The following is a 21829-nucleotide window of genomic DNA, read 5'->3' as shown; positions in this document are numbered from 1 at the left end:
TTGAAAAACTGTGAAGCCTTAAATCACATGTTCTTGGATCTCCACTGCTAAGAAAAAAACGTTATTTTTCCAGTCATCCTAATCAATGGTTATTAAAGCGTACTTTCGCTCTAATGATTGATTTCATCATTTGTTTCTTAAGTGGTAACAAAGAATGTTCAGCATGTTGAAGTCATTAATGTAACCTCTTCATTTAGTGTAGAAAACCAGAAACAACACGCAGTTTTTCTGTCTAACCACACTTTGACTTTATATGTATGTATATATATTTTATTCATTACTTTAACAACCATTTTGGTTGTTTTTCTTAAACGCACACTTAATATGTCATGTAAAAACAGATTCCTTAAGGGGTGGTCCTCTGGTGAGTGACTTGTGCACCCTCGCCATATAGTAGCTCTCTCCGTTGATGAACAAATCTCCCCATATGAAATCCATTGGGTACTCCAACATCCAATTTGGAGCGCTTACAATGAGGGAGGACATTTCAGTGATTTGAGAATTCCTTTGAGAGCCACTAACTCGGACCACGACTTAAACCTTCTCACATAAATGAGTATGCAAGGGGGCGGGAGGGTTCTCTGGCACCGTGGTGATGTAATCTGTATAAAATTGGGAGATAAAAGGCTTTGGTTCTGCACACATGGAGCATATTTTGAAGTGTATGGAACCCAAACATGAGTGTAATTGGAGCACCTCTGGCATCCTGTTCTACTAATGGAAACAATGACAGCAATGTTTATACAGAAAAATGCACTTGATTTTTTTTTTTTATTTAATAACCAAGAGAATGTGTCTCCAGTACTTTTATATAGTGACTAAATGTAATGTTGTAGTAGCTATCAAAAAGGAAGGATTCAGTCAACTCATTTATTTCATGACTAAAGTGGTCCTAACTAAAATGATGCATGTAAAGACATTCAAATATTTGAGAAACTTTTAATAATACCACAAAAGGTTGATTATAATTAGGGCATAATGGGCGTTTTCTTTAAGCATAAATATGGATAATTATGAAAGGTACTTGTTTCATACTGGTATTCGGAAAAAAGTGATTATCCGTTCATAAAAAGTCTAACCACACTATGCCTAATGTTTACATTAAAATAAAAATCAAGAAACACAGAGTATATTAACAACACAACAAGACGTGCGCCATATTGTACTCCAACCAGAAAATGTACACAAATTGAGCCGAATTTTAGTGTACATTTTTTACATTAACTGAAAAACATGCTAACCGGGACGTACGCTAACCAAGGTTCCACTTTACATCACAATATCTATGTACAATATGAAGAAAGAACGGTGATGACTATTCATTCATTTATTTTCTACCGCTTATCCTCACGAGGGTCATGAGGGGTGCTGGAGCCTATCGCAGCTGTCTTCGGGTCGCCAGCCAATCACAGGGCACATATAGACAAACAACCATTCACACTCACATTCATACCTATGGACAATTTGGAGTCGCCAATTAACCTAGCATGATTGTTTACTACTGATGGAGGAAAAATAACAAAATCGACATTGGAGAGCGGCAATATTGTAATTTGATCTTTGTGTATTAATATGGTACTGTGAGAGCTAGTGATGAAATATATTATGATTTGGGTATTTTACTTTTTTTGACAGAAAATGGGACTTTCAGAAGCACCAACACAGCCGTCAGATTGCAGAGCAAAATGAAGCTATGGGAAAGTTACAAACCTGAATTGACAAATGGGAGGTGAGTAGGCAAACCTTTGTGTTCACTTGGATTTCATGATCTTCAACATGCTATATTCATCATCATAGTTGAAATGAACGAAAGAGATACAAGTCAGTTTTTCCACTCTCTCATTACACTGACCTCAGCTTTTGTAAACTTGGCTTGTAATGTAAAACAAGAGTCGAGTGAAACAGAACTTAAAGAATATCGGTGGGGGTTGAAGGGAGTGAAGGACACCGATGACTGTCTGTGCTTTTTTGGAAAATTACTGAGGAAATCAATGCAGTAGCATGCAGCGGTAAAATCCCCCTGAAGTTGTCATTTATCATGCAACACAATGTTTAAAATGTGTCAATATGGGGGTGAAAACCATTTAGGATGACAAAAATTAGATATATTGCATCAATACTGTACTTATAAGAGCAATTTTTACTGAAAACAATTGCAAAATAACCCACCACGGGGCCGAAGAAAGTTGGGAGTGCCAGCAATTTGATAAAAACAGTAAGAAACACTACAGAAATCGACCTTGTAAGGATGTACAATAAGTCTGCATCATCATTAACGTCCATCCATAATTATTTAATTGTTTTATTTATGTAAAAAAAAAAGCACAATACTTGCTGATAGCAATCGAGCATCTTCATTCGGTCACCTTAGCGAAATTGAGAGCTACGTATCCACTCCTCTGTTTGTAAGATGCTGAGACGAGCGGCAAGCAAGGCATACTCCACTAGAAAAATATAGTTTTTCATGTTAGTTGCCAAATAAATACTAATCAGTTATGTAAATGGACACTGTTGTTGTTTCTTTGATTTTTTTTTTGTTAATACCTCCTATGGCACAGTAAAAGGGAAAGGAATATGTGTTCATGTTTCACATAACGATTGTGACTGATGGGCAAAATTCCAAAATAAAGTGGGGGTTTTGCACGGCCTTGGTCTTTATGCGGTTTTTGACTACAACATCTTGTGAACCCCACGCACACCCACAGACACATCTGAGTCATATTTTAAAGAGAAAAGCAGTAACATTCTTTTTGGGTTGCAATAGAGTGTCCAAATGAATTGTGCCTATTTAGTGAATACATTAATAAAAAAAAAAGTAAGCATCTTCAAATCAATATGTCATCAGTAATTACATCCAAAACAATACACATTTATACACTATTAAATGCTGTCTTTTATTCTTAAAGCGTGGGAAATGGTAGCGCAGTGCACCGTTGGTTCTTGACAGTTTATATTTCTATTCTCCCATTGAGCTGTAACAGCGAGAACCGTGTGGAAATGGTGTGGGTGGGCCACGGGGCGGTATTTTAACCCCAGGCACAATCTACTATAAACCACGTTTGCGTGAAGTCAGGGATGAGAACATGCAGATTGAGTAACCGCTATTCCATGTGGGTTCACTGACCCTGTGCAACTTTAGCACTCTGTGTTTAAAATTCCACTTAAAATAAAAACAGAGCGTAATTACAATGAAATCTGGGTTAAAACAGAGCTGGAGACCCCCCACCCCTCACCCCCAGGGTGGCTTGAGGTGTGTTGAGAAAGTGGAATAATGGAATAATGTTATGGAGGGTTAGATTCTGCACTGTGGGCTTGCAACATACAAAAGCAATCTGGTATGAGATACTAACCAAAGAATCTATTACTTAAAAAGAGCATTTAGATTGAACTATTGACTGAATGATTTCTAACTTCAATTAACAAAAGACCTGACATCTAATTGTAATTTGTTTTGCACCACACAGCCACCTTACAACTCTTTATTGCTCTCTGGTTCTACCATATTGTACTTATTGTGTGGAAATATTGGGTAATAACTATAAAAGCAATCTTCACTTGCTAAATGTACTGCAAAAAAGGCCAGTAAGAATAATTCATAATGCCGCCTACAGAGAACATACTAACTCCTTATTTCTAAAATCACAAATACTTCAACTTGCTGATATAGTTAATCTTCAAACAGCTAAAATAATGCATAAGGCTAAAAATAACCAATTACCAAAAAATGTCATCCAATACTTCTCTACAAGAGAGGATAAATATGATCTCAGGGAAGAACTACATTTGAAACACTTATATGCTAGGACTACGTTAAAAAGCCATAGCATTTCAGTATGTGGAATCAAACTATGGAATGGATTGAGTAAGACCCTCAAACAATGCACAACGATGAGCCAATTCAAGAAACAATACAAGCAGTTGATGTTTGCTAAATACAAGGATGAAGAGTCTTGAACCAGTCATGATGTGCTATATATATCACTATATTGACACTTACTATGGTACACATTATGTCATTGGATGGTCATATCACCTCGTACTTCGGTACGTGACAAAAAAATTTAAAAATAAAAATAAAAATTTTAGGAAAGCAGGAAGTGAACAAATGTAACAGTTACTGATTTTAAAAGAACCAGACGGAGGGGTAGGATTTAAGCTTTGCTTCTTCCTACTCCTTTTGGACATGTGGAACTGTGAACTGATTATGGGATGCACTCAATTGTAATCTGATGCATGTTCAAATGAAATAAAACCATTACCATTACCATTACAATGGTGACGTGTGACAAGTAATGTTAAATGGGGGAAACATTCGAAAGCATGTTGGGAAATACGACATGTCTAAATGGAAACTCAATAAAAGGCAATGTCTATCCCGCTCGTGCCTTACAATGAATCGTTTTGATCTGCTGATGTTTTCATTTTTTTGCTTTACTGTGAAGAAATTCTGGAAGGTATTTTATGCCTGCTTTTGGAAAGATTGGATGTGTGTTTGTTAGTTTGGGCCAAGCCTTAGAAAAAAACAAAAAAAAAACTATATGACCATTCTTTGTGGCTGGCGCGGTCACTCTGACATTTATACGGTGTAGGGAAACAATGACAGAGCAGCAAGCCTTTGTGTTGTTGTTTATTAATGTCATTAGTCAGACGTCTGGCAGTCTAAACATAAATTGCGCTCTATAATAGTCTGTCTGTATTATCTTTAAGTGGTATACTAAAATCATACATGATATCTCACAATAAATATCAACGATTTGGCTTATTAAGAACTGAGTGATTGGTCCCTTGCTTAATGAAACCTTGAAGCCGAGTGACGGTATTCTAGATTTGTGGTTCTAGAACCGCATAAAATATGTTATAGCACAATTTTAATTGTTACCACTCCGATGCTTCACAGTTGGTATTAGATAGAAATTTTGGATGTGGTCAGACGAGACAAAAATGCAGTTCTTTGGCATCAAAAGAACTCAAAAGTGTTTGGAGACAGATAAATGGTGAATATGACCCGAGAACACCATCCCCACTGTCAAACATGGAGGTGGAAACATTCTGCTTCTCTGCTGAAGTCTTCACCACATCGTCTTGGATAAGAACCTCTCGTCCTCAGCCAGGACACCAACGAAGGCTTGTGAATGAATCTTCCATAGACCAATATTCCTCCTGAGATGTATGCTCTATCAAATACACAAAATAACACCAAATCTCCCAACAAAGTGTCAAATGTCAATGTTTTTGTTTATATTCGGTTAAAACAAAGCTACCAAAATATATAAGCTGTTAATGCCGTTGTAAAGCGGTAAACTTACAAAATCAGCAGGGGAAGAAATAATGATTCCCCCCACTGTATATGGTAACCTTGAAAAAAGCTCATAAAGACACGTATATTAACAAGAGTTTCCTGTCTTGGGTAGACATGTTTCCCTGACTGAGCCACAATGGTTTCCTGGCCCGTAGCCTTTCCGTTGTGTTGCGTGTTTATCGGTCAAAAAGGGAGAAAGAAAGAGCGGAAGGGCAGGAGGAAGGCGGGGTACGGAGGGGATAGAGAATGACTGATAAAGAACAATACTTAAAAAAGGAGACGTTGAGGCTATATGGGTGGAAGCAAAGCACAGAACACTAAGGTCAAATACGTAGCATCAATAATAAAGCTTTTTTTTTCTGGCGCCATGCTGTTTGGTATGAGACCAGATTAGTAAGTACTGCAATACAAGCTGCATTTAAATGTAGTTTTGTTAAAACAAATGGTATTTTATGTGTTTGTGCGGCCTTCAGCTTAAAGGGGAAGTGCACTTTTTGGTTGGAATTTTGCCCATCATTCAAAATCCTTATGTGAAACATGAACACATATTTCTTTCTATTCTAGCGTGAGAAAATGCGTTTATACAGGGTCAGGCAAAATCATCTGACACATTTGTAGGTTAAATAAAACTAAAACTAAAACTACATATAATGCCATTTTGCCATGAATTAGACTGGTGAGCATTGTGCTTTTATTGTGGAAACTTTTATCAAAACAAACAAATCTGTAACTGCAGCACAACGAGCGTTCCGTTTGCACTTTAATCTTGGTAGACATGATCCTGTACCAGATTGTTATGGGTTACCAACTTCAGAGCTACTGGATCTGCATTGAAACCAAAATCATCCGGCCAACCTCAACTGATTTAAGACAGCGAGGCGGGGTACACCCTGGACTGGTCGCCAGCCAATCACAGGGCACATATAGACAAACAACCATTCACACTCGCATACCTATGGACAATTTGGAGTCGCCAATTAACCTAGCATGTTTTTGGAATGTGGGAGGAAACCGGAGTACCTGGAGAAAACCCACGCATGGGTTGCACGGGGAGAACATGGAAACTCCACACAGAGATGGCTGAGGGTGGAATTGAACCCGGGTCTCCTAGCTGTGAGGTCTGTGCGCTAACCACTCAACCACCGCACAGCCTACTGATTAAATTTTTAAAACATAATGGCATTATATGTACTTTTCGGAAATAAAAACACTTTTTGTTTCTTACTTTTTAAAATTTTGCCTGACCCTGTATAAGCTAGCTAGCAACGGATTACTATACCTATAGCTATACCTATTACCCAGTATAACCAGTGTCCCATTTACATAACTGACTTGTATATTAACCAAGGAACCGCAATATCATTGTAGCAGCTAACATGAAAAACAATTTTTATCTCACAGACTAACATGACACGTCGCTAATCGCTAGTCTCAACAGAAGAGCTTTCAATTTTGCTAAGACTCAACAAGATGTTCGTTTGCCGCCGTTTTTTTTTTTTTTTTTTTTACCTGAAGACTGGCGCATACATCGTGTGCTGGAAGACACAGCCATCTCAGGGAGAGCGGACATCGTAAGTGTTGTCGCCGCTGTTGTTGTTGTTGGCAGAGCTAGCATAAGTATGTGTATCAATACGTAAAGAAAATAAGTTTCGGTAGTGTTTTAAATCATCAAAATAATGGTTGCAAACTACAGAGGGACCTGCTCCAACATTCTTTCACCAACTCTGCGTACTTTGTCCTCTTTGTCGAGTTCCAGGAGGAAGAGTTGCCATACCTGGCTTCTGCTATATATATATGTTACGTAGATTATTGTCGTAATCTGTTGTAATGTACGCTAATCTGCTAACCTTTGTCATGACATTATTATATTTTATATTAGTATTGGTGCGCAAATCGAAGTGTATTCCTCTGCAGACGATGAGATGAGCATGGAAAATATGAACGCAGCATTAACCGCCTCTGAACTTTAAACTGCAGATTTATGTACTATTATTTCTTCACTGTGAACCCTGTCACTGTATTAGTCACACTTGTATGCGTAAGCAGCCCATTACAACTACACGCACTGGCATCGAACTTTGATTTATGAAGTACTGCTACATCTCGTTGCAGTTTCAGCAATTGGCAGGAAGAAATAAAACCATTTATGTTCATACTATTATTGAGGCCTTAGAAATACGGTTGAATTTCAAAAGCCGAATGCTGTAATGGTTGTATGTGCTAGACAATTGCAAGTACAATATATACACAGTACAGTAAGTGTTATAGTCGGAGCAGAAAACGCTGCTGAATTTGATGCCATTTGCGTTTTTGAAACAGAATCTAGAGGGTCTGAATATTGAAAAAAAAAAAAAAAGCAAACAAATGTAGCAACAAAATAAGGCAACACTGATCCCTCATGCTACATCTTCTTTCCTGGCAGACCAGGTACGTTAAGAAGAAGTCTTCTACTATGCAGAGTTCCAACAACAAGCTCTATTTACCGACTCATTTATGAGCAAGGCCGAACAGGTAGCGCTAAATTTACTGTATTTGTGGCTGTCCGAATGTATTAATGGCGGGCTGCGTCTCATAATTGACAATTTAAAGGAAAACATAAATAAATAATAATAATAATAAATAATCTGATGGTTTCTGTAATACAACACATAACACCGTCTTTCTTAAAACTTAAATAATTTATTTACCACAAGAGCACCACAAAAATACTGTATTATGTTACAGTATAGTGGATTACAATAATGTCATCACATCAAAATAACAACAAATACACAGAAACAATAAAACTACCATGACAAAACAGGCCTCAAATATCTAGAAATTATTATTTTTCATTTAGAAAGTCCACTGACAGCAAATGCCCCAATGAGGCTGGCGTCATCAACACTCCTTTTTGGAGGGAAAAAAAAAAAAAAAAAAAGAAGAAACGGCGAGGGGACACTTGACTACCTAACTAAAAAAAAAATGAAGTTGTTTATTGCAACTTACTAAAAATAAAAACAGCATCAGTGCAATTTGTTTTAGAAGCAAATGACAGACAGACATTGTGTATGAAACAAAAGCTTTGAATTTGAATCTGCAACAATATGCCACAGTGATGACATTATTACAGGCTTGAACCGAGTGGACGACTTGACTGATTTTGTCCTGTTTTCAAATCGTGTTCAATGTTACAAGCAATCTTTAGAAGTGATGACATCAGGATTTTATTCTCGGAAGCACATAAACAATAATCAAAAAAGGCATTCCTGGAGTCTAATTTTACTAACGGGGTACAAAAATAGTCCAGTGTGTTGTGTGGCACACTTTCATACGTGGCACTCAGACGTCAAGATCACATTGGATTCATATTAAACTTGCAGAAAATTTACTTTTTGTTGAAGTTTTTAAATATTCAATATGTAATTTCAATGAATGGGAATACGCCAATAAAATGTATTTTTACCTTTTACTTTGATTTATATGTTAATAGTACTTCAATCTAGTGCTATAAAAAAAATATGCAGGTTCCCAAACAAACTACTAAATAACTTTGCACATTTCTACTTCATTCTCAGAATCAATTTTTGACATTAACCAAAAATCATGCTAACCAGGACGAACGCTAACTGAGGTCCCGCTGTACAATTTAAACTAAATGAACGTCATATCTCTTCTTGTGACCTTTTCAGACAATTATGAAAATATGAATAAATAGGGTCCAGCACCTGCATAATTGAAAACATTGTTGAGATTTCCCACCGTTTCCTACCTTATTCAAAATGTCTCAGGTGCTGAAGCACGTAAGCACGGACATCTTAAATAGCAAAACCAAGAATACATTAAAGTACAAAGTATATAAAAAAGAAAAGACAACACTTTGAAATGGGAATGGGATTGTGGATAAGAGAGCCCTCAAAACAATGGATGGATGTTGAGGGTGGAGAAAAATGAAATTTGTAATATTTCACATACTGTATATAGACACTTCATATGAAGAATCATTTGTTTTTTATTACCGCAGATTTTTTAGACACTAAATTTGAATTGAAAAACTTTTTCTTTTTTTTTTACTTCAAATCATGTTATACTCATTCATCAAAATAATATAGTTAAATAATCCAGTTCTCATTTATTTATTAATTTTTTCAGCTTTTTAAGATTCAGTTAATTAAAAATTGACTTCATAAAAATTCAGTGCAAATATGTATATATTTTTTTATTATATTTATTTTTTTTACATTTATATTTTATTTTATTTATATTTTATTTATATTAACAGATGCATTTCTATTTTTTTGTAATGCTTGTGCCACATGACTGTGCACTTCATACCTGATTTGCTGGTTCTGATACCCAATTAATTGCTTAATTGCAGCGTATGTGAGTTTCAAAACATCCGATTTATTTGCACTGAATTTTAATACACTATAATTTATCAAAGTGAATTTTTGAATACAATTTTAATTAACTAAATTTCAAAATGCACTCATTTTGCTTACAGAGTTGCATTCAATTAAAACGTCCGCGTAATAATTAGATCACAAAATTTAGTGTCTAAAAAAAAATAAAAAATAAAAAAAAATAAAACAAAGCTCTGGTAATAATGGAACAAATTCATCTTCATAATTCTCACATAAACCTCCAGTGTTTGCCTTAACTGTCTGGTGTGACAAGTGCGTGAGGTGATTCGTGTTGACTTGGCCTTCAAAAGACAAAAAGGGCATCGACTTGTAAAAAACACTTTATCATTATGACAATTTGCCATGGTTGTCATTTGACAGCTTTTATTTGATTTGTGCGGTGAAGTCGACCGTCATGACCACGCCTGACTAGCAAATTTACTCATAATAATAATAATAATAATAATAATATAATAAAATAACATAGCAGTTTTGTTAAACTAAAGCGGATGGATCAAATGAGACACATCTGTTATGTGTAGCCAATACTGTCAAACTCACTAAAAGTAAATATGACCGTGTTGTGGTCCACATACTGCACACACACGTCATTGCCCATGTTTATATCGAAACATGTCCATTATTTCACGGTTGTCATTTTTATAACGAAATATTCAGTTTATCTGCATGGGATCAATGTCCTTTACTTAGCACCAAAATGACTGCAATGTTTCTCTTCCAGGAGAAAAAAAAAAAAAAAAAAAAAAAAAAGGGTTTACTGGGTCTAAAAGGGCTGGATGTTGACATCTGATAGCCAACAGGCGCTCGTGTGCTTGGCGAGCCAAGTAGGGCACCGCAAAAAGCGACGGCACATTGCAACGCCGACTTGTGTTTCTCATCAAAAAAAATTATCAAGCCACAAGCCCAGATTCGCCGCGTTTAAACAACCGTGAGCCAGTGTGGTAGACACTTTAGTGTCAAAGTCACGCTAACGGTGTTCTGCATATTCGGGTAGCATCGCTTGTGCGCATGACTTTGGACTCCGCAGTGTATGCGGAAATAGAAGCACATTGTTTGAAGGAAAGTGGGAGTGGGTTGTGCTAAGGGGTTTCTAGCTGCACTTGCAAGACTTGACCTTCATATTGGAGAGTTGTTCTATTTTGGGAGTCTTGCCGATATAGTAGAGGATGGTGAGGGGTTCCAGGTCCTGGGACACGCAGCAGGGTGACGCTGATGCATCTGGGTTAATGGTGTTATACAGGCCCAATACCTGGAAACACAATTACAATGAAATGACTATAGAGCAACCGGAATGGTTAAAGGATGATCCTTACCCTGGAATGTTGTGTATCAGCACTCCATAGATAAGGACAGGCTCCGGCACAGAAGTTGGCTTCATAGCCCTTCGGCTCATGAATCCACCGAAAGCCGAGGTCTTTCTTAAAGTCGATGTAGAGGGACCTTAAGCAACAGTTGTCCTGAACGTTTCTATTATTCAAGAAAAAGGACAAGAATATTGTTTGAACTGATGCATTTTTACAACGCTTATCGCTCTTATTCGATACAGAAAGTGTTACAAAATGACTATCATGTTTTTGAATAGTCACACTCATATTACAGGTAATAGAAAATAAGCCATTTAGGACAAAAATAAGACCGGTTTCAGGGTTACGGCCACAACATTATTATTGTGATTGTGACATAATTCAAAACAAGCAATAAAAGCCTGTTCTGGTAGTTCTGGGGAACTACACTGTGCCTCCGTCTGTCATCATAACATGCATATGTATTAATTATGCAAAAAAATAACAATATATAAGTCAGTTACTGCAATCAACACGCTAATTTTGACAACCCTAATTGAAACAATTGATGTGTAGTATTCTGGCCACCAGGCAGCAGTAACGTTACATGGATAATACATCCATCCTTATTACATTCGATGTTACCAGCCATGGTTGCAGAGTGAAAAAGGATTCTGCTGCCATTCCGTGTTAAGGTGATAATTTTGTTGCTTCTTACTTTTTTTTTTTTGTTTGAAATCCATTCTAAAAAAATAAATTCAAAGCTAACTGGTTAGTCTGTCTAGAGTCCATGTAGCATAATAGATGTGCAACCTGGTGTAAACAATGACTAACAGGTACATAATGTGACTATAGGGGTGTTACTTCATGTCTACAGTGCTCTAATAATGTTAAAAACCTTTATTTTGAAAGTCAACGGGTTTTTTATGCTGTAATTACAAAAATATTCTGCACATTAAGATTGAATCCTATATTGGAAATTCTTGGATGGGGTCTGGAACAAATTAACCACTATAAACTGGTAATATAAACATATACAGTATACACATATATATATATATATACACACAGTACAGTATATCACAGTCGAAAGATGAAGTTCATTCCTTAAATGGTTATCATAGTGATGGTTGTGTAGCTCGGTGGAACGGCGGTCGAGTGGTTAGCGCGCAGACCTCACAGCTAGGAGACCAGGGTTCAATTCCACCCTCGGCATGTTCTCCCCGTGCATGTTTTCTCCGGATACTCCGGTTTCCTCCCACATTCCAAAAACATGCTAAATTGTCCATAGGTATGAATGTGAGTGTGAATGGTTCTTTGTCTATATGTGCCCTGTGATTGGCTGGCGACCAGTCCAGTGTGTACCCCGCCTCTCGCACAAAGACAGCTGGGATAGGCTCCAGCGACCCTCGTGAGGAAAAAGCGGTAGAAAATGAATGAATGAATAGTTGTGTAGCTCAGTACCTGGAGCAGTAAGCTGCATCCAAGGCTCGCTTTGTTCGATGGGTTTTATGGTGAAACGGAGACTCCAACCGATACGAGGGCAGCAGCATGACGAGGAGGTGAGGAGCCCTAACACTGTGACGCCGTCTCTTGAATACTTTTAGGTCACCACCGTGGATGAAGCTGTCATCAATACCTATAAACATTAAAAAAAACACAACAATCAGCTGCAACAGATCATAGAGATTATTTGTAGTATCTGAGAATTAGTAATCCAACATTGATAACCTGCAAAGCGTGCCTCCAGTTCCTCACTCTTGTTGGGAATAATGTAGTTATTTGATGGTATAAAAGTACAACATGGACAGTGTAGGCTGAGCTTGAATCCGCTGTTTCTGTCTAAGGAGAGACAAAATGTCACACAACGAGATGATGTTAAAATGTTCCAATGCAGCCAATAGAAAAATGAGGGCAAATGCATGCGCTCACCTCTGTGGTTCATCCATTCACTCACCGCCTCCGTCACATCAAAGGTCAGCCATTCACCTTCCGTTTGTGTTCGCACTACTCTGCTGTCGATATATCGTTGCGTTGGGGATGTCAGGTCTTTGTGTGTTAAAATCTGTGCACAGTGCAGAAGAATAAAAACATAAAATCTGACACCTAAAATATGTTTTACATATCTTAATATATGTGCAAAACATTCTTGTGGACTATTTTGTGCATTGTCTTTCGTACTTAAATCCAAACCGCATCTGTTTTTGTAATGAATAAATACATATAAAAATACATCATTTTATTTTTTTAATATATATTTTCTTTTTTTTACCAGTGTATTTTGTTTCTGTTTTATGCAAAAAACTGCAGTATGCTACATGACATTTATGAAGAAAATATGATTTTATAAAAATAAGATATTTTATATATTTATATGATCTTATTTGGATTTCGAACAGTTGTGGGTTTAGCACGCATGATGTCGTGAAAAAAAAAGTTGTGAAAAAAAGCCCCCCCCCCCCCTCAACACTGAATGAAGCAGCGGTAGAAATAGGTGCAGTTTGTTCATTACCTCCACCAATCACAGCACAGAGGTTTAAGTTTTCTTCATTTGTTTGCTTGCGTTCAAAATAACTTGAAAATTTCTGAATGGACTTGGACACAATTTTCAGGAATTGTCGGACATGGGATATGGAAAAATTGATTACATTTTGGGGGTGATCTGGATCTAGGGATTGTTTTACAAAGGACCATTTTGGGTATTTGTGCATATAACTCCAGAAAAAAATGGTCCGACCACTTTGAAAGGAGAGTTTCCAAACAACAATAAGGGGGGGGTGACGCTTGGCTGTTCTGTGCTCTCCAAGTGCTTTTCTAGTTAGGTACAAACCAGAGGGCCGAAGGCTTGAATGAATTTTGACTCTCAACCCTCCAGATTTATATTTTGGTGTGGAGCAGCATATATCACAAAAGAAAACGAGTATCGGAAACTATTTATCAAAACAAGAAACAATAATGACATTGTGAACTGATGTCACATGAACCTCTCTTTGATTGATTGATTAACCAGGTCTGTGAGGAGTAGCAAGAGCGGAACCTCTATTATTCTGCTATCCTGTCCTTCAGAACTATGTTTATTTTGGATCTTCTTTATCTAAAAAAAAAACACAATTCCTGCCCTTTTAATTCTGATCTTTTTACTGTGAATGCTGTCTACAACGGCCGGTAATGAAGGGGCTGTTGTCAATGGCTGGAATTGAATGGGTTAAAAAGGAACCGCATTGTTTATTATACATGCTGTGATCTTGTACTAACACGTACACTGATGATAAATTGCAGCATCCGACTGCAGTTTGATGATTTAAAACACTACCGAAACTTCTTTCCTCGGCGCATTGATACTAACACGACAGGCACAATAAAAAAAAATAAAAAATCTTAAACTGTATTATGGAAAGCAGGCAGTGAACAAATGTAACGGTTACTGATTGTAAAAGTAAGCTACTCCTTTTGGACATGTGGAACTGTGAACTGATTATGTGATGCATTCAATTGTAATCTGATGCATGTTCAAATGAAATAAAACAATTACCATTACAATTAACAGTGGTAACAATAGTAAATGGGCACACAAAATAAATGATGTTTATTATCTGTGTTACTGGATCTCACAAGTGCTGAATATATTACATATTCAATGTAATCCGACCAGCTATTTTGGTAGGATGTATACCCCCCCCCCACCACATATGCATCACACATAGTCACTACTTCAGAGGCTCTTCTACTTTCAAACACGTCCAGATGAGTGCGTCGGTGATGGATGTGCGTTGAGTGGATTATATCAGGTCTCCCTCATTGTACCGGCCTGTCCCTTCCTCCCTAACACATTTACAGGCATGTTTGCATGAGAAAGTCTCTCTGTTTGGAGCTGTGTTTAGCCCAGCTGTCATCCCCTTGTCTGGAAGTAAACATAGCATGGAGACCGGCTGGTGCAGACAGGCTGACCCATAGCCAGACCCAGGGTAACTGCAGGGTCAATTCACAAATATAAATAATTATCCAATGTGTTGGAAACACTTTGTTATCAAAGTAGTACTTGAGTACTGTTTGAAAAGAGCATGGAAGTTTAAAAAAATGTTCTACATCAGGATATTTCCACTATAGCAGTTGCTTGACAGCACAGCATTGGTCACGTTCCCAGGCCTGAATTGGCAAACGAACGACTCAATGACTCAATACTAGGTTTGGGATAATGTCATGTGGTCAGATGTGACCAAAAATGAGCTCATTGGCATTCAACCTGACTCCATGTGTTTGGAGAATGAGAAATTCTTATTGTAATCTGAGTTACAGGTGTGTCCACAAACTATTCTCATGGTGAGATCTGTTTATTGTACTCAGTATGGATGGTCGAGAAGTGGAATAAATACAAGATGTAAACAACACGGCCATATGTGGGCAGCACACCACATTATCAGAGTTCATTCAACTGTTGAACTCTTATATCTTATTGTCTATTTTTTTCCCCACTATCACTTATCACAGGGCTCTAAAAAAAAAAAAAAACGCGTTAATTAAAAACTGGAAAAAAAAAAACTATCTTCAATGCTTTTGCTTCTGCTATACCCTACACTTTTTCAGTACTTTTGTTCCGGTTTTCCACACCAAAATATCTGATAAAACATTCCACTGTTCTCAAATATCTTAATTTTTCTATACACAAAATAAAAAAAATAAATAAACAAATTAAGAATAAAGACAATAAATCAATCAATCAGTAATAAATAAGTAAAATAATAATAAACCAGCAAAAAAACTGAAGAAACCACATACAGTTGGTAGAGAAATTCTTTTTTTTTTCAGATTCAAATGTCCAGTATTAACAGTTATTTAACCTTTAACATGAACATTAATGAAACTTAATAATTTTACCCAATTAGCAAATTAGCATCGTACTCGGTTCCATCTGGGAGCAGCGTCATAACTTTAACAACATGTTTGATGAGATTTGTATTTTCCTGAATTTATTTGTACCCAGCGTCATAAGCCTTTAGCTTCATTGCTAATCCAAAGCAAAACAGGGCGGGGTATGGGCGGGCGCAAAATCATGTTAATTGTGTCCGGTGTGCACACAGCTTTAAGCTGTCATTTCAACATTAAACTTTGGTATCAAGGTGGGGGCCTCAAACTAGCGTCTCACGGGCCACATTTGGCCCGCGGGCTGCAAGTTTGAGACCCCTGACTTATCATATAAAATCATTAGTTTTCGGCATACTTATATTCGAGGTACACTGCAGGACCATTCAAAATATGCAATCCCATACTGGGTTTTCTTAGAAAAGAATCAGAAAGAACATCAACAACAGGAAAAGAGTGATGCTGTTAAACCTTGAAAACAATGCTTGATAAGATTCATGCATTTTGCAATATATGTCACAAATGTGTGCAGGGATTCAGCAATCCGTTTTGCAGTGGCGTGTCAAGCTTATATAATGCCACCAGAACCAACAAACGCACCTGAACGCAACAGAAGGACAATGCAAATTAGCAACAGGTGCGACTAATAAAGGAAAAACGAAGCAGGCAAGACACAGAAAAGGCAAAACAGGAACAAATGCCTGCAAAAAATAAGGCAGAAAAATAGAAATGTTATTTTAAATAAAAATGGTAAAAAAAAATATAAAAATGGTGCCCCGTTTATTAGTGGCTTCTTCCCCTTTGACCCTTGCTTTTAAGGGCTACTTTGTGTGTTTTGTGTACGGTGTGAGTGACTTTGGTGTTAATTTAGACATAAGTTCCATTCTACACTAAAACTTGACTTCATCACCTCCTGTCAAACACAGAAGTGGAAACATTCATGCTTTTTTTGCGGGGGCTGTTTCTTTACCCCAAATCCCTCCTGAGATGCGTGTAACCGTGGTGACCAACTACAAGACCTCAATTTCTTGCCAAGTGTTTCTCCACCAATTACCTACTTCAAATAATTCCTTTCCCCACTGGGAATGTTCCGTATTATGTTAGTTATGCGCAGATTTGACAATCGTCAGACAACACAAGCAAAGCGTGTCGCTGACAAAGGCTGTGAATATTCTCATTCGCTGACAAAACCGGAAAAGATAGGGATCAGGCATGTCTGGAACATGCGGGAGGAACGGCTGTCTCTTGTACAACAACCCTGCGTGGGGAGGTTTTTATGTCTTTTGTAAAACAGGACATTATACTGTGTATTTTATACAGTAGAATTCTACAAAGACAGTCCCTTACGGTACCGTTCATCTTTGATGATTTTGACTGATTTTCGAAGGCACATAAAATATTGTGTTGTGAACATGGTATACACTAAAAGAAAGGTTCGACGCTCATCTTTCATCAGCAAAAAACAGTTTGTTCCTACCTTTTTCCCTTGTTTAGTAATCAGCAGTAGAACAAAGAGAAGTTTTACCAAAATATCAGTTCTCAACAAAAACAAGTGAGGAAAACAGCTTTTTGTGAAATTATGCGTTTCAATATATTTTTAGATATATTTATTCAAAATATATAAACAACCATACCACAATATAAACAACACAAAAATGGTTGTTCTACATGAAAATAACCATTTCTTTACAAATATAACGCCATGAACTATTTACAATTTTAGATAGATAAGATAGTTCATCTTCAAACAGCTAAAATAATGCATAAGGCTAAAAACAACCAATTACCTAAAAATGTCATCCAGTACTTCTCTACAAGAGAGGAGAAATATGATCTCAGGGAAGAACTAAATCTGAAACACTTATATGCTAGGACTACGTTAAAAAGCCATAGCATTTCAGTATGTGGAATCAAACTATGGAATGGATTGAGTAAGACACTCAAACAATGCACAACGATGAGCCAATTCAAGAAACAATACAAGCAGTTGATGTTTGCTAAATACAAGGATGAAGAGTCTTGAACCAGTCATGATGTGCTATACATATCACTATATTGACACTTTGGTACCCATTATGTCATTGGATGGTCATATCACCTCGTACTTTGGTACGTGACCAAAAAAAATATATATTAGAAAGCAGGAAGTGAACAAATGTAACAGTGACTGATTGTAAAAGTACCAGATGGAGGGGTAGGATTTAATAAGCTTTGCTTCTTCCTACTCCTTTTGGACATGTGGAACTGTGAATTGATTATGTGATGCATTCAATTGTAATCTGATGCATGTTCAAATGAAATAAAACCATTACCATTACAATTTTCACCTTTGGAAGTGAACTTTCTGTGTGCACATGTTTCCCTTACGGCCTAGCAGATGTACCTGGTATAGCTCGATGCGTTGCTCGGATACTCTGGCACTAGGGTTCTGAAGTCGAAAGATTCTCAACTCAGCTTTCACCAGGTTGGAGGCATTCTTCTCCATGGAGGACACGTCAAACATTAGTCGTCTGAAGTAGGGGTTGAAGAGAGTGGGAGAGATAACGTCTGAAACACAGAGAACAGGTTGTTCCATGTTACATGTGGGTTTTTGCCACTATCAAATCATTATTACCATATTTTCTGGACTATAAGTCACACGCTTTTTCATAGGTTGGCTGTTCCTGCGACTTATACTCCAGAGCGACTTATAAATGAAAAAACTGTTTATGTTACATAAACAATGGACACCTTTTCTGTTTATGTTTATTTTTTGTGTAGCGGAATAACCATTGTGTTAGCATATCTTACACCTATTCAGTCTGTTCTATATTATTTTATTATTGTTAGAACTTGCCTTCCAAGAGGACGTAATGTCTGTTTTGGTCAAGTAGTTTGTAAAATAAATTACCCGCAAAAAATGCGACTTATACTCCATTGCGACTTATGTATGTTTTTTTCTACATAATTATGTATTTTATGGCCTTGTGCGACTTATACTCCGGGGCGACTTATAGTCCAGAAAATACGGTATTTACTGCATGTGCAAGATTAGTGGTAGTACACTGAACTACCCAATCCGATACTGATATATAAAGACATATATAAAGTACACAATTAGTCTAATATATACTGCCCACTTTGCCATCTCGTTTCACAAGATAAACAAGGTAAAATGTCCGTTTTTTGTAGCAGAACCCCAGCGCTCTCACATCAGCGGCCATGTACAGTAGCAACCTTACAACTCCCCGCAAACACTACTTAGAAACATGTGCGTGCAAGGCTTTGACAGATGCTTCCTCATGACCAGGGTGACACGCGCAGCATTGACAGCCACGGAGTATTTGTTGCCATGTCTGACAGATGCCGCGGAACACACACACAATTTGTCATTAAGAACGCAACCGTAGTACTGGAAACCATGTGTGAGCTGGAGAAGTGTTTGACAGCAGCCCACAACACGGTGAAATAGAAGCCTATGAGGTCGTTAATAGACGGTTGGAACATGAAGCACGGGGCCTGGATTAGCAAGACACAGTGGTTTGTTTGGAAAAGGGTAGGCAATTTCAGTCAGCAAAAAGAGAGACTGGCTAGGACTGGCCAAAAGAAAAATGACGGATTATTTATGTGAGTGCCAGAGTCATGATCAGGGTTGAAGCTCAATTTGCGGTGCGTTATATGCCAGGCTTCGCCTTCTATTCTGTGGCTATGAGCTACGAGTTAGATGATTAATCTGAAGCTTGTTGTTTTGATTAATTGATTAATCGATTAATCGGTTTGGCCAAAGACGGACTAGAACAAAATGAGCCAAACACAAAGAGTTAGTGGTTTGGTTCATATCAGAAAAGTTTTTCCAGTCAAATAATGATATTCAGAATATATTCATTCATTCATTTTCTACCGTTTACCCTTCGGGCAAGATGGCGGGGTACATCCTGGACTGGTCGCCAGCCAATCACAGGGCACATATAGACAAACAACCATTCACACTCACATTTTTTTGGAATGTCGGAGGAAACCGGAGTACCCGGAGAAAACCCACGCATGCACGATGAGAACATGCAAACTCCACACAGAGATGGCCGAGGGTGGAATTGAACCCTGGTCTCCTAGCTGTGAGGTCTGCACGCTAACCACTCGTCCACCGTGCAGCCCCATTCAGACTATATAAAGGCAACAAAAAATAAAACACTTACACTTAAGTGCAATATTTGTGTTTATTTGTTAATGAGCAGACGCTACTGATACTAATCACTTTACATAATTAGCTAGTGTGGTCTTAGGAAACAGTAGCAAGCAAGATAAGCCAAGACTAATGAATCTCTTGTTCGTTTCCTTCCCAGCTCTCAACAGAGAAAGTTAAACTTCCAGCTCCCAGGGGTCCTGAATGAGAACCGTTTACACAAACTCCTTCAGACCCTTGTGAATGAGTGCGCTGTTTTGACACGACACTGGCTGCATTGAGGAGAAGTTCACTGGAAGGTTTCAGTCACACTGATACACACTTTAGGGTAGCGGAGACACTTTGCAGATCATATTTCGCCGATAAGATTCACAAGATAAACATGTTTCCAAAGTTGAGTAAATAGTAGGGATGTCAATGTCTTTGTTATAGATGATTCAATATGCATCTAGATACACAGGTTACTATACGATTCAAAACTATGTATAATACGAAAAATAGAATGATTTGATACAGTGTACAAACTGTATGAACTGATATGATATGATTATATTTGTTGATATAAACATTGATCTTTATAAAAATTATAAAAAGTCCCATTCTTACAGTATCTGTACGTACTATCTAACGTTCTCCCATGCTGCACAGATACACTACTACACTGTATTTTTATTTCTCCTCACATTTGTTCCCCAAAGCCGATACTAGAGCCGGAACAATATGGGATTTTTGGGGCCGATGCCGATACCAACATTGAGATCAGAAAGAAACCGATGACCGATATATCGCCAATACACGACACATATAAAAAGAGCATTGATATACACAAGATATATGCTGTACATGGAAATTTTTGTAATACTCAGAATAAGAATCAACGCAAAAAAGCAGAAGACTACCAAATGAAAATGACAGTCAACATAAGGACATGCTTCTGTCATTTACTTATAGGTTTTAAAGGTGACCTATTATGTTTTTTCCACTTTTCTGACCTATAAATGTAGTTAGAATGTTGTATTCTCATGTTAAACGATTCCAATGTTTCAGATAATGAGGTTTGCGCATTTGGAAGTGAACCCTGAAAGAAGTTTGGGATGGCTCAAAACGCTCTGTTTCAAAAGGCGTGGTAAAACAGGCCTCTTTGTGATGTCACAAAGCTCAGACTTCCTTATATGGATGTATCTGTAAGCCGGATAAGCTCTCTGTCCTTTCCCAAACTCTGCTGATCTGTACTTGCTAGTAAAGCCACATTTGTTTACAATTCCTGGTTGGAGGTTGGTTGGAGTCCTTGATTCCCTACCAAGCAAAAGAAATAAATTTTAATCTGTCAACGGCACTACACACTGAACTGTTTTGTGAACATGGGCAAGTATGAAGGTAGACTAGCCGACGTCTTTCCAATGTTATTTGGTCGTGCGGACTGAGTAAGCAATAACAATTCATCATTGTCCTAACTGTGTTTATTTTGTCTAAGTCGTGGAACAAAAGCACTACAGGGAACAAGATTCGTTTTCCCACCACAATTAGTGGCCACATTCGGTTACCAACCACAGTGGAATGGGCATGCCTGGAGACGGGCCGTGGGCGGAATACATTGAAAACAGATCGTTTCCAAAGAAATCCAAAATCCAAAGAAATATTGCTGAATAGGTGCAGATTCTGGAAGAGCTTTGCGTGCTGGTAATTGTGGGTAGCTGCTCTATAGGAGTCCACAACTCAATACAAAGGACCGAAAAATTTGCATAATCATCCCCTTGTTGTAAAAAAACATGCAGTTTCATTTGCGTTTCGCCTTCTTCTAAGCAGACTGAGTGAATGAGTG

At 37.6% G+C, this 21829-nt stretch overlaps 1 protein-coding gene across 1 annotated transcript in view; it reads right to left on the bottom strand.

Annotated features, from left to right (window-relative positions):
• Positions 1-9527: 9527 nt before the first annotated feature.
• Positions 9528-21829, bottom strand: part of tgfb2 (transforming growth factor, beta 2) — a 33977-nt gene continuing 21675 nt past the window's right edge. The window contains exons 2-7 of the mRNA XM_058053218.2: positions 18229-18392; positions 12918-13050; positions 12717-12827; positions 12450-12624; positions 11016-11169; positions 9528-10951 (exon numbers count right to left, since the gene is read on the bottom strand). Of these exons, the coding sequence (XP_057909201.2) occupies positions 10793-10951; positions 11016-11169; positions 12450-12624; positions 12717-12827; positions 12918-13050; positions 18229-18392 (896 nt within the window). The 3' untranslated portion in view covers positions 9528-10792. The remainder of the gene's footprint in view (positions 10952-11015; positions 11170-12449; positions 12625-12716; positions 12828-12917; positions 13051-18228; positions 18393-21829) is intronic.

The sequence above is a fragment of the Doryrhamphus excisus genome, linkage group LG5 (assembly GCF_037039965.1).
Source record: "Doryrhamphus excisus strain RoL-2023G ecotype Guam linkage group LG5, RoL_Dexc_Guam_v1.1, whole genome shotgun sequence".
Lineage (NCBI taxonomy): Eukaryota > Metazoa > Chordata > Actinopteri > Syngnathiformes > Syngnathidae > Doryrhamphus > Doryrhamphus excisus.
The sequence above is the reverse complement of the archived record's forward strand: the minus strand, read 5'-3'. Positions and strand labels throughout refer to the sequence as shown.